We start from the raw sequence: 14003 nt of genomic DNA on the forward strand, positions 1-14003 counted from the left end.
ATTCATCTTGTTTTGTCAACCATAAAGTATGTGCCCGAGGGGGATCACGTAATTCTCAACTTTGGGCGAGTTAATGACTGGTGACCTGGGTCGGGTTTAGGAAAGGTCATCTGCTGAGGGGGTCACGGGACAAGAGTGGGAAGTCTAGACGACCAAGACGTCCACGTGCCGCTCCATAGCAGGACACGCGACAGGCAGACACCAAGTACAGGACCAGGGCTGAGCCACCCACCTTGAACTCCTTACCTTGAAGCTTCCTGCAAACCTAAACCCAGTGCACAGGCCGGCGTAGCTTTACCTGGCCAGTGCTGAGAATCTAGAGCCAGACAGATAGTACAGTGGGCAGAGCCTTTCTGGCTGTCTTCCTGGAGAATAAAACCATCTCGGGGTCAAAAAATAAACCCTGCCACATTGCCAACCCGGGTTCAATCCCCACTGGCATCCCATACGGTCCCTTGGGCACCCCCAGGAGTGATCCCTGAGCACAGAGCAAGGTGTAAGTCCTGAGCACTGCCAGAGCATGGCGGGGGAAGAGGGGAGAGAGACAGACAGACAGACTGGGGGGGGGGGGGGAGGAAAAAGGGGGCGGGGCAATAGTACAGCGGACAGGGTGTTTGCCTTTCACATGGCCGACCCAGGTTCGATTCCCGGCATCCCATATGGTCCCCTGTCCCCCAGTACCACCAGGAGTGATTCCTGAGTACAGAGCCAGGAGTAACCCCTGAGCATCGCTGGGTGTGACCTAAAAAGCAAAAAATTAAAAAAAAATTTAAAAAGTGGGGAGGGAGAGAAAAAAGCGCCAATTCTCCCTTCAAGCCCACGCCCAGCCTGTCCTCCTCTGATTATCCTTTATCTTGACCAGAGTCGACCTCCAGCTTCTCTCCGCACTGCCTGCCTCCTAAGTCTGTGAACTTTTCACTGGCCGTAGGCGGCTGCCGGGGCCCACTGTTATCTTCCATGACCTGAAAAACCGTCCCCTGTGGGAACAAGGGAGTTTGAGGCTGTGGAACTGCTAATCTTCTGGAGAATTCTAAAGCCTGGCAACAAAGAACAGCTGCTCCCCCTGGCCTGGGGAGCTCCTGCAGGGATCGGGTGGGGATGGGAGCACCAACCAGGGATGGGGTGGGGATGGGAGCACCAACCAGGGATGGGGTGGGGATGGGAGCACCAACCAGGGATGGGGTGGGGATGGGAGCACCAACCAGGGATGGGGTGGGGATGGGAGCACCAACCAGGGATCGGGTGGGGATGGGAGCACCAACCAGGGATCAGGTGGGGATGGGAGCACTATGGTGGCGGGGAATCAGGTCAGGACGGGAGCACCAGCACGGCACCAGCCCGCGTTCCCTGCCAGACATTTCCGGTCCAAGGCGAGACCTGGCCTTCGGGACAGCACAGCTCGGCGGAGAGGCCAAGTGCCCGCCAGCTGGGCCACTATCTCTCGGGCACAGGCTCGGGAACCGAAAGACTTGGGGGCAGGGGGCAGTGCTAGCGCATGGACCTACGGAGCCCCACTAGGGGCCGCGCCTTCTGCATTTCATTCCAGAAAATGCTCAGGAATTGAGAGCGTGGGGACAGACTGAGAGGGTATTCCACACACAGGACAGAGAGACAGGGTTGGGTGCAGCTCAGCAGCAGGGCCCTTGCCTTGGAAGAGCACGAACATGCACACACGCGCGCGCGCGCACACACACACACACACACGCACTCACACACACACACACGCGCACTCACACACACACGAGCGCGCACACACATTATTTTTTATACTATAGTCAGCTAAATTTGTCTTCCGTGGCTATTTTTAACAAGTCGCATTTGACTATATAAAACACGTATCTTCTAAAATCTTAGGTCCAGGGGCTGGAGCAATAGCACAGCGGGTAGGGCGTTTGCCTTGCACGCGGCCGACCCGGGTTCGAATCCCAGCATCCCGTAGGGTCCCCTGAGCACCGCCAGAAGTAATCCCTGAGTGCAGAGCCAGGAGTAACCCCTGTGCATCACCGGGTGTGATACAAAAAGCAAAATAATAATAATAATAATAATAATAAAATCTTAGATCCAGTATTTGTACCAACCACAGACGGATTATCAGCTTTTCATGTGTACAAGCACCTCACTGGGAGGTTGGGTCAGATATAAGCCTAGCAGGGGCTAGAGAAATAGTATGGCAGATAGGACACTTACCGCACAGGCGAGGACCACAGTCAGGCCCCCGACACCCCCTACGGTCCCCTGGGCACCACTAGAGGGATCGAGGAGGGCATGACCAGGAGTTAGCCCTGAGCACTGCTAGGTGTGGCCCAAAAATCTAAATAAATGAAATTTAAAAAGATATAGTTCTGGGCCAAAGTGATAGTACATCAGATAGGCACTTGCCTTGCACACGGCCAACCAGGGTTCAATCCCCGGCATTCCCATATGTTCCCCCAAAGCCACAGGAGTAATTTCTGAGTCAGGAGTAAACCCTGAGCACCACTGGGTGTGACCCGAAAACAATATATATACAGATATATATGTCCTGTTTTTTAAAAAAAAATTTGCTTTTTCTTGCTAAATAAGAAGTAAGAGAATCAGGGGGCTAGAGTGATGGCACAGCGGGTAGGGCATTTGCCTTGCACTCGGCTGACACAGGTTCGATTCCCAACATCCCATACAGTGCCCTGAGCACCTCCAGAGGTAATTCCTAAATGTAGAGCCAGGAATGACCCCTGTGCATCGCTGGGTGTGACCCAAAAAAAGCAAAAAAAAAAGAGAGAATCAAGTGAGTTCTCAGGGTCATCTACTAGAATCAGGTAGGACTAGAATTACTGATTTCCTCGAACTTTTCTAAGAACTGCGCAAACCAAAAAAGGAAAACGCAGGGTAAAGATAGTACAGCAGGTAGGGTCAGGATGGGAGCACCATCATGGTCAACCTGGGTTTACTCCCAGGCATCCACTATAGTCCCCTGAGCCCCACTGGGAGTGACCACTGAGCACAGAACCAGGAGTAAGGCCTGGGCATCTCTGGGTGTGGCCCCAAAACTGAAAAAGGAATCATCATTTCTCATTTTTTTTCTTCAATAATTTAATGACCTTGGGCTGGAGCAATAGCACAGCAGGTAGGGATTTGCCTTGCACGAGGCCGACCTGGGTTCAATTCCCAGCATCCCATATGGTCCCCCTGAGCACCGCCAGGAGTCATTCCTGAGTGCAGAGCCAGGAGTAACCCCTGAGCATCGCCGGGTGTGACCCAAAAAGCAAAATAATAATAATCTAATGACCAAATAAAAATTGATCTAAGGGTTAAAGAGATAGTATAGGGGGTAAAGGCCCAGGAGGGAGGGAGGGAAGGAGGGTAGGAAGGAAGGAACGAAGGAAGGAAGGAAGGAAGGAAGGAAGGAAGGAAGGAAGGAAGGAAGGAAGGAAGGAAGGAAGAAGGGAGGAAGGAAGGAAGGAAGGAAGGAAGGAAGGAAGGAAGGAAGGAAGGAAGGAAGGAGGGAGGGAGGGAGGGAGGGAGGAAGGAAGGAAGGGAGGGAGGGAGGGAGGAAGGGAGGGAGGAAGGGAGGGAGAAGGGGAAAGGGAAGAGGAAGGAAAGGAGGAATGAGTAAACACAAGTAAAATCACATCAATACACAGGCTTGCACAGGTAAGTCAGAATCAGGAAACTGACAGACAGCAAAGGTCAGTGGCCTCATTCCGAGGGACCGATGGCACCATAAACTTAGGGAACTTTTCAAAATCATCAGCACTTTAGTCCCGAGCAGTGATACCGGGTGAAGGCCTTGCACGTGGCGAGCACTGCACAGAGGTCGCTGGAGTCCCGCCAAGGGTCATCCCTGAGTGCACAGCCGGGTGTGCCCCTCAAAACCCACCAGCCCTTCATAGGGTACACCAATAAATAGCTCGACCTGTTATCTTCAGATCAGGCTGATAACGGGCACATGCTTAGCTCTGAGATCCTTTCAAGTTAAAAGATCATAAATAAGTTCAAAGTTTTCTTCCAAACACTGAAAGGAACAGCATTAACTCAAAGGTGAAGGTGAAAACTAATCCAAGCTCCGTAAATCAAGATGAGACAAAGGAGATGAGACGCTGGGGGGTGCGGAGTGCAGGGTCAGAGGGCAAGGGAGCATTTCTCATCACCCTCACCCCTTCCGCCCGTCATTTCCAAATCTACTTCTGCCCCCTCCTTTCTAAGCCTCCCTTTAAGCTGCTGCTCTGAAACACTCCTGAATAGTTACAAAAACATAATGTCCAATGAGATACACATATATATGCATATATTCTTTTTGGGTGACACCCGGCAATGCTCAAAGGTTACTCTTGGCTCTGCACTCAGGAATCACTCCTAGCAGTGCTCGGGGGACCCTATGGGATGCCGGGGATCGAACCCAGATCGTCCATATGCAGGACAAACGCCCTCCCTGCTGTGCTATGGCTCCAGCCCCTGAAGCTGTATTTCACAAAGACTAGGGGAGCTGGAAGCACTTGGGAGAGCACAGGCCCCCCCAAGTACAAGGGCTCTGGCACCCCATGGCACGGTGGACCCCAAAACCTAGGGCCCAGCCCCAACCAGGCGGTCCCAGGAGTGGCCTTGGCGCCCGTCCCCACCAGAGGATGGCCCACACAATAATAGTAATAATAATAACAAAAGGAACTGAATAGGAATGAGGAAATTAAGAGCCCTTAAGGCTTATCACAAACCCATGCCACATTCAAGGATTTTTCCTTACATCAAGTTTTCCAGATCAAACAGTGGCCACACTCCGATCGGGGATGACTCCAGTCCGAAAGCGTTTCTTTTGCTCACAGACTGTGGGTCACCAAAGGAAGGAGCAGGCGTGAGCTGTCCCTGTCCCAAATCCTAAGTTAACGGCCAGGCTGACACGTGGCTGTATTATACATGAGCAATTCTGAACGACTCTGAAGGACTCTGGTCCCACTTCTGACCATAGTTACCACAGGCCCTTGGAGCGATGGCACCTATCTGGCCCCCTGAGGACCCTGTGGCCACGGGGTCTAGAAAGCAAATCCAAAGCAAGGCCTAGGGAAAAAAAAAAATCAAACCTGGAAGGAAACACAAGCGTGACACTTCCCATTGTGTCAGAAAACAGAAGTGTCATTGTTCTGAAACGTTTTGGGTTCAGCTCTATCAAACTGCTGATACACAACCAACCGTTTCTGACCTACAAAATAAAAGGAGGAATTTCATATGGTTTGACCTACTATTTTATAGTAAGCTCACTTGAGCACCTGTCTCAAATAAGGTGTTCATATCCCAAAGCACGTGAGCCCTCGTACTGGGGTGGGGGGGCAGGAAGGAAGGATGGAAAGTGTCCAGCAGAGTGGACGCTTGCATCACGTGACCAACCCTGGTTCTGGACCCCGGGCACCTCACAGGGACCCCTCTGCACAGCTGGGAGTGAGCCCTGAGCACAGAGACGGCAGTAAATCCTGAGAAAGGCCAGGCAGGACGCCCAAAAAAAAAAAAACTTGTATTTCTCCAAATTGCTCAACATTCTAAAATCATCTGTCACCCAACTGTCCAAAGCTGGCCACTTGAAAAATGAAGTTCATTAACAGAAAGCCAAGATAAATAAAGCCACCAAGAGCTGAAGGTAAGCAGACTTGTCTGAGCTACCCTTCCTGCTCTGCCTTCTCCCAGGCGGCCGGTCTGTCCTTCAGGAGACTTAGAGCCAAAGAGGCACTCATCGACTTCTAAGTGCTTTGCATCCCTCGGCTGCAGTGCAGGGACCCGAGTACCAGAGGCCCGGGACTTTCCACGCACTGGGCCCCCACCGTCCCCAAATCCTCCTGCTGAGGAATTTTAAGTTGATAGTCCCCATTTCTGTTGGCGCTTCCCATCTCTCTCGTCATCCTGCCAGGAGGATCTGTTTTCCCATTTGGATACGGCCGTCTCACGGCCCACCAGAGGGTCAATGGGCCCCGACAGCACGTCTATGTTCAAATACATCACGCCACGCTCCTTTCTATTCCAGTCTAGTGCCCTGTACGCTGAGGAACTCTTTTCCTCAGTCTCCCTAACAACTCACCTGCCGCCACCTTTGCCGTCCCCATACCCAACCCTTCCCAGGGCTCCTACTTCGAGCAACCCCATGCGACCTGCTCCAGTCTCCGGACCTAGTTTGCCGTACAAGCAGCCAAGATTAACAACAGAAGGAAAGTGCTCAAGAGGGAGAGATGCCTGCTCTGTCCGCAACTCCTCTCCGGCTAGTCTGAGGTCGAGTGCCCAATGCGAATGGCACTAACTGTCACCATCAGCCCCGTCAAACCATGAGCCTCTCCCTAAAGTCCAGAACGTGCACAGCAGACCACTGCGCCGCCTTGCCCCATCATCAGCGGGGCCTTCTCACCTTCCCACCCTAAACACCGTTTCCTTGGGTCCCCTGGATGATGCCAGTAGCGGGCACATCACCCCTCATGCCCCGTGTACCCCCTCGAGTTCCAGGTTAAGGAACCCCCGCTTTGCAAACGCCCGCTCCCGGCATCAGGTAAGGCGCCGGGTACCAGCCGCGCGGGCGGGCGCCTCCCGCCCAGACGGCCCGCGGGGCCGGGGAGAAGCCCCCCATGTCTCGGAGCAGCCCGGCCGGGGCTCGGGCACCCGCCCAAGGTCGCGCAGGGCGCCAGCCTGACCTCCCCTCCGAGTGCTCGGACCTCGTGCCTCCAGCTGCGTTTCCCGCGGACGCTCCCGCCCCGGGGCGGGGGCGCACGGGCTGCCCCCCGGGGGCCGGCGCCAGGACCCCGCCGCCGCCGCGCCCCCCGGCCCCCAAGGCCCACACCCTCCCCGGGAACCCACCTCCACGCCCTCCCGGTGCCCAGCGCTGCCCCCTCGGGCCCCCCCGGGAGGCTGGCGCGGCCGGAGGCCCCGGGACCCGGGGGGCAGGACCTGCCGGCGCGGGGCGAAGGGGCCAGGGTGTGTCCTTGGGAGGGAGGCGCGGGCAGAGCGGGGGGCTCCGCGGACCGGACGGGGGTGCCGGCAGGGGGTGGGGGGCGCGCGGGGAAAGTGGAGGGAAGCGCGGGCGCAGGGGGGCGGGGAGCGGGGTCCCCGGGGAGGAGCGCGCGCGGGCGGGAGCCGGGCAGGGGCGCGCGCCGGGGGCTCGGCGAGGGGGCGGAGGGCGGGAAGGAGCGCGGCGGGCTCCGGGCCGGGGTCGCAGCCCCCCGCGCCCGCCTACCTACCTATGCCGGGCGCCACATAGACGAAGTAGAGCAGCGAGGACGACAGCGAGAAGAAGAAGAGCGCGGCGAGCAGCGAGCGGCGCGGCAGCCGCAGCAGCCCCCGGCGGACGCGCATGCTGCAGCCGGGCGCCCGCGCCAGGGCCGGGCCGGGCCTGCTCCGCCGCTCCGCGCCTGCGCCGCCGCCTCGCGGGTCCCGCCGCCGCCGCCGCTCGCACCGCCGCCGCCGCCGCCTCGCCGCTCCCAGCCGCCGGCCGCCGCGGGCCGGGCCACAGGAAGCCGCGGGCGGGGGCCGGCGCGGCCCGGGCCGAGCGGGCGCAGCGGCGGGGGCGGGCCGGGGGCGGGGCCGGAGGCCGGGGGCGGGGCCGGGGCAGGGCGGCCGGGGGCGGGGCCAGCGCCCCGGGCACCGTCGCCAAAGACCGGCGCGCGCGCGACCCCCGCGGGGGCCCCTGCGCCCGGCTCGGCGGCGCCGAGGAAACCTCGACAAATAGCGACAGCCCCTCAGCCGGTGTGGCCACCGCCCAGAATTTCGCGGACCGTCGCTCCGGGGCGGGGTGTGAGGGGGGTCGGCTCGCCGCTGGGCGCCGCCCCCCCACCCCGATCCGGGAGCTAAGGGGTCCTCTGCCGTGTCTGCGGCCGCAGGGCAGGGGCTGTCGGCGTGGGGGCCCCCCTGAGCAGCCCTGGATTCATTCATTCATTCATTCATTCATTCATTCAGTTCCCCGAGTGCTGCTCTAGGCTCTGAAGATGCTACAAAGTAGGAAACCGAGAGAATCTTTGTCTTGGAACTTAAACGAACCCCAACCCGTGATATTCAAGGAAGGCCTCTGGGCAGATGGCCTGTGCAGAGATCTAAGGGGTGCACAGCAGGTGCAAAGACCCGGAGGTAGGGTGGAGTGGGACGCTTATGTGAGAGAGACAGAGATAGAGAGACAGAGAGAGAGAGCAAAGAAAAGCAGAAAACTTGACTAGGATGTGGGTTCAGATCTTGGCATGGCCTCAAGGGATAGTGTGACTTTAGACAAGCCACTTCCTCAGAGCCTCCCCCCAAATGGACCCTGTGTCTCCTCACACAGACGGCCCATCACCTCAAAGGGCAGTGACAGCCCAGGGAGAGACAGGGCGGGAGTCAGGGCCGGGACCTGAACTCCCTTAAGAGCTGGAATCATCTGAGTTGTGTACACTCCCCACGCGTGCAATCCCCATTTGCCCAGGGGGTCCCTGAGAGAGTGCTCAAAGGCTGTTTGCATGCTTTGCGTGCATGCAGGAGGCCTCAGAGCACTGGCCCCAAAACCACACATACGTACACAGAAGTTTCCAGGCTCAGTGATGGTGCTTGGTGGTCAAGCACAGACATGCCTGATTTGTGTGAGGCCCTACATTCCATCCCCAACACCCCAAAGTAGCGCTTACCTGAAAGGTCAGAGAGAAGACCCAGTGAACTGGAACATGAGCTCGGTGGGGTTCAGTGCCCATCGCGGATCCCCAAGCTCCACCAAAAATAGCTAGCTAGACGGATAGGTAGGTCAATAGGTAGGTAGGTGTAGCTGGGGTGTAGCTCGTCAGGAGAGCATCTGCCTTGTCTGCGTGAGGCCCTGGGTACAGTCCCCAGCACTGCTAGGTAAATATATAAATGCAACAGGAATTTCTCCTCATCAAAAGTTAGGATTAAGAGAAAAATGGTCCAGGGCCGGAGGGATAGCACAGCGGGTAGGGCGTTTGCCTTGCACGCGGCCGACCCGGGTTCTAATCCCAGCATCCCATATGGTCCCCTGAGCACCACCAGGGGTAATTCCTGAGTGAAGAGCCAGGAGTAACCCCTGTGCATCGCCGGGTGTGACCCAAAAACCAAAAAAAAAAAAGCAAAAAAATAAATAAAAGAGAGAGAGAGAAATGATCCACTCAGTAGGAAAAGATATAAGATTTTTTAAAAAAGCGTGCACACGCTGCTGGTGCCCAGTGCGAGTGTCGCCCGCCTCCTGGGTCGTGCACTCTCCTGTCTAATGCTGGGGTGTTCGTAGGGGCTCCCTCTGCCCTTGGAAAAGCCCACGCTCTCTCGCTCTTTCTCTCCCTCCTTCCCTTCTTCCCTTTTCTAAAATCCTCCAAATAAAATCTGTTTTACTTCAAAAAAATAATCACCCCATGAAGTTTTGTTTTGTTTTTGTTTTTTGAGGGCTGCTGGGGCAACATACGTGGTGCCAGGGATTGAACCCGGGTGGACTATGTACACGGCGAGTACCCATATATATCACAATAGCACTTGGGCTGGAGGAGACAGCTGACCAGGCTGGAGCGGGGGTCCTGCCTGTGGGACCTCTGGGTTTGATCCCCAGCACCGCACGGTCCCCTGAGCACCACCAACAGTTACCATTTGGGGGTTGGAGAGATAGCACAGCAGGGAGGGCGTTTGCCTTGCACGCAGCCGACCTGGGTTCGATTCCCAGCATCCCATAGAGTCCCCCAAGCACCACCAGGAGTAATTCCCGAGTGCAGAGCCAAGAGTAACCCCTGTGCATCGCCGGGTGTGACCCAAAAAGAAAAAAAAAAGTGACCACTTGGTGTCCTTGACCCAGTGGTAGCCCCCAAATAACTCCAGGTTTGACCCCAACACAAGCAACTATGATAGCACGTATTTACAGTGACAGCGCAGTGGGAGGAAACAAAGCCCCAGGCACGGGCTGGACAAACATTCTGCTTCTGTTTGTTTTTGCCTCTGGACCACGCCCAGTGATGATGGGGGGGGAGGATTCCTAGGGGGAGGGTTGCTCCAGGCCATGCTGGGGAACCCCATTCACGTGCCGGGCACAGAGCCAGTCCCCAGCAGAGAAGGCGTATCCCACCAAAGGAGAGATCCCAAGGGTCCCGAGAGACTCCGTTTGGGTATCTGGAAATGCGGAACTGAAGACACGCCTGGACCGGGAGGGGCCGGAGCTGCTGACCGGGAAGCCTAGGAGAGGCCACCTCTGGGCTTCCAAGGACACGAGGGACCCGAGCCTGAGCCTGGCTGCCGCCTTTTTTTTTTTTCTTTTAATTATTTTTTAATGGAATTGATGTAGGTAGGTAGATAGGGAAAGGCCCTTGGCAATGAAATTGAGATTTAACAGAGTCTCTGGGAGGAGACTCTTAACACTTGCAGATTCAAGAAAACAAAAGACCCGGAGGAAACCATCAGTGGACCCTGAGGATAATGGACCCCTCCCCAGGCGGTTCCCCAAAGAAGGCCAGCACCACTCCCAACCTCCCTGGTAACCTTAGCAACCAACTTTTACCTGGAAAGAAACCCCATGTGGGGGGGGGGGCAGGTTGAAGAAACCCTATAAAAGACACCTTGAACAAAGGAAGGGCGCGCTATATGCTGCCTGAGCCCATGTGCTGTTTGCGCCCACGTGGCCGAGCACATGTGTCGCCCGAGCACATGTGTCACCCGCATCTCCCTCTTGAGATGTGTCCTTTCATGCTTTCGTACTTCTGTGTCTAAAGCTCAGTTATGTGTAGGGGCTTCCTCTACCCTTGGAGAAGCTCACGTTCTCCCTTGAGTCGTTATTCTTTCTCCCACTTATCCCTTCGTCCCTCCCTCAGAAACCTCTGAATAAAATCTATTTACTTCACTGCTTGTCTACTTCTGAAATTCTTTTCCGAGAGCGAGACAAGAACCCGGTAACTCTGGGTCCCGGGTGGTAGAGGCGGCTGGGGAGAAAGTGACCGTCTTTCTCCTCCCTGCTTCACGTAAGTCACCCGTGGGGCCCACCGACATCAGAATCACCATGAGATACACAGTTACAAAGTTATCCGTGATTGAGTTTCAGTCATACAAGGTTCCAACACCACCGTCCCACCACCAATGTCCCCGGTTTCCCTGCCCCCGCCCAGTCTGCCTCTAAGGCAGATGCTTCTTTCTCTCTCTGTCTCTCTGTCTCTGTCTCTCTCTCTCCCCCCTTCCCCCCCACCCCTCTCATTCCTGTTGGTTTATGGTATGGATACTGTAAGGTTATCATGTACATCCTTTTACCTAGTTTTAGCACTCAAATTTTTTTTTAAGAAATTTTATTTAATTTATATATCTTTTTTCTTTCTGGGTCACACCAGGCAATGCACAGGGGTTACTTCTGGCTCATGCACTCAGGAATTACCCTTGGCGGTACTCAGGGGACCCTATGGGATGCTGGGAATTGAACCTGGGTCGGCCGTGTGCAAGGCAAACGCCCTCCCCGCTGTGCTATTGCTCCAGCCCCCTTAGCACTCAGTTCTAACAGCCCTCTCCCTCTCCCCTTACTTGTGACAAGTTTCCAACCATGGGCCTGTCCTCCTGGGCCTCATTTCTATTGCCCTCTGTGCTTTTTATATCCCACAAATGAGTGCAATCATTCTATGTATTCCTTTGTTGTCTGGTTAGTTGGTTGGATTTTGGGTCACACCCAGCGATGCTCAGGGGTTACTCCTGGCTCTGCACTCAGGAGTCACTCCTGGCAGGGCTCGGGGGACCCTAAGGGATGCCGGGGATCAAACCCGGTCAGTTGTGTGCAAGGCAGCAGCCTTGACGTGTGCTATCTCTCCAGCCCCCACTCTATGCGTTCGTAAGGAGTCTCTGCACTGTTCACGTCCTCGGAGAGTCACTTCCTCAGGGGACATTCCCCCTCTGCCCAGGCTGGGACCAGGAGACGAGATCTGGCCCTGTGGGTCTCCAGCCCGGCAGGAACAGTAGCGGTAAGCCAGCCCCCTGACTCTCGGCTCCGGGCAAGGGGTCCCCCTGCCCCGGGAAAAGAAAAGGCGAGGTCTTCCCCCTTCCGGACTGTCTCCACTCAGTGTCCCCTCTGAAGTGGGGAGGACCTGAAAGGTATGGGGAGCGGGGAGGGGGCTGTTCCGGCGGGGATGGGAGCCAGGCTTCACTTTGCCCTGCCCTGATTGGGGGGCGGGGAGGGGTGAGGTGTGGGAGAGTGCTTGTTGTTGCTCTGGCTTGAGGGCCGTACCCAGCTGTGCTCAGGGGGCACTCCTGGCAGTGCTCCAGGGAGCACATGCAGTGCCGGGGTGGCTTGTGTGCGAGGTAACCACTGAACTCTCCTGCCCTGCTTGTTTTCCTTATGGAAGAATGCAAGAAAGTGATCTTGAGAGTCCCCTGGAGTGATCCCAGAGCCGTAGTGCGGCAGACCGGGGGCTTGTCTTGCACCCCGCAGGCCTGACTTGATCCCCAGCACTACATATGGTCCCCCCAGCACCCCACCCAATCAGGGAGCGATCTGTGAGCTCATAGCCAGGAGTGAGCCCTGAGACGCACTGGATATGTCCCCAAATAAACAAACAGAGTCCCCTACTCCAAGTTCCTCCCTCCGTACTCCCATCCATCTCCAGGCTGGGTTTCATTCATTCGTTCATTCTGTTGCCATTTATCCTTTTTTTTTTTTTTTTTTGCTTTTTGGGTCACACCCGGTGATGCTCAGGGGTCACTCCTGGCTCTGCACTCAGGAGTCACCCCTGGCGGTGCTCAGGGGACCCTATGGGATTCTGGAAATCGAACCCGGGTCAGCTGCGTGCAAGGCAAACACCCTACCCGCTGTACTATCGCTCCAGCCCCTGCCATTTATCCTTTAGACAAGCTCACTGGCTCGGTTTCCAACTCACTGAAGCATTCATTCATTCATTCATTCGTCCATTCCGTTGGCATTCATCCTCTAGACAAACTCACTGCATCCCACCGGAATTCCCCACAGGGAAAGCTCCCCCCAAAAGGAGCTCCCTCTTCCCATCCTAGAATACGCTACACCTTAATTTTCCTTGCAGGGAGCCACCCCCCGCAGTGCTCAGGGCTTACCTCTGACTCTAAACTCAGGGGTCGCTCCTGGCAGGACCCGGGGCACCGTCTGTGGTACCAAGGACCGAACCCTGTCCTCTGCCACTCTGACGCACCCGGCTTCCTTTCCGTGCACCTCATTGATTGTCCACGAGCTGAGGGGCCAAGGAGAGACAGCTCCACGGGCGGGGGCTCCTGTCTGGTTTGCAAGAGGCCAGGTTCGGTTTCCGTCACCACAGGGTCCCCTGAGTGCCACTGGGGACAGTCCCCTGCACTGAGCAGGGGTCGCCCCAAGGCACTGGTGGGCGTGGCCAAAATGAATGAATCAGAATAAATTAAAGGTAGGCGGGAATATGCCCATCCGTGTCGGTCTCTGGTTTGTCTTTCTGTGTCTCCACCTCTGCTGCTGGAGCCAGGGATATGGTTTCATGACACTCTGTGTCTGGCTCTGAGCCCGGCTACAGTAGGTGCTCAATAATTGCTGAAGGGGCTGCTGAGCCCATGAGAGGTGTGCACGGAGCTCAGGCTGAGCTGGCCACCGGATGCGGGGATGACTCAGGGTAGCGTCTCCGGCTCCAGTGTCAGTGCTGATGAGTAACTGTGGTACGACGCAGTAAGGGTGGGACTCGTGCGGCAGGCAGTCGTGGCCGGGAGAGGTTCTAGAGGACTCTAGATGGCCGGGCCAGAGACACCCCACGGCGGGACAGGGGTTTGCTTGACACACAGCCTGGCTCGATCCCCAGCATCACGGAGGGTCCCCCAGCACCACAGGCGTGATCCCTGAGCACAGAGACAGAAATAAGCCCTGAGAATCGCTGGGTGTGCTCCCCCTCCCAATTCTAGATGGTCATGGAGGATCTTGGGTGCGTAGGGGCGGTGGGTGCAATGACTTTGTACACCAGTACCATAGACAGAAGCATTAGTATGACCTTCTTTCCTAGCTATAAAGAGAAACATCACAAACTAGGAGCTGAGAGATGGTGCAAAGGTTGCCCAGCACGCAGTCACCGCTAGTGCCATCTGGGTTTGAAGCAAGCACA

The 14003-nt window shown here is 56.3% G+C and overlaps 1 protein-coding gene across 1 annotated transcript in view; it reads right to left on the reverse strand.

The window, feature by feature from the left end:
* The window catches only part of B4GALT5 (beta-1,4-galactosyltransferase 5), a 59765-nt gene extending 52388 nt beyond the window's left edge, over positions 1-7377 (reverse strand). Inside the window, exon 1 of the mRNA XM_055140265.1 lies at positions 7182-7377. Within this exon, the coding sequence (XP_054996240.1) occupies positions 7182-7296 (115 nt within the window). The 5' untranslated portion in view covers positions 7297-7377. The remainder of the gene's footprint in view (positions 1-7181) is intronic.
* Between the last annotated feature and the right edge of the window lie 6626 nt (positions 7378-14003).

The sequence above is a fragment of the Sorex araneus genome, chromosome 5 (assembly GCF_027595985.1).
Source record: "Sorex araneus isolate mSorAra2 chromosome 5, mSorAra2.pri, whole genome shotgun sequence".
NCBI classification, from domain to species: domain Eukaryota; kingdom Metazoa; phylum Chordata; class Mammalia; order Eulipotyphla; family Soricidae; genus Sorex; species Sorex araneus.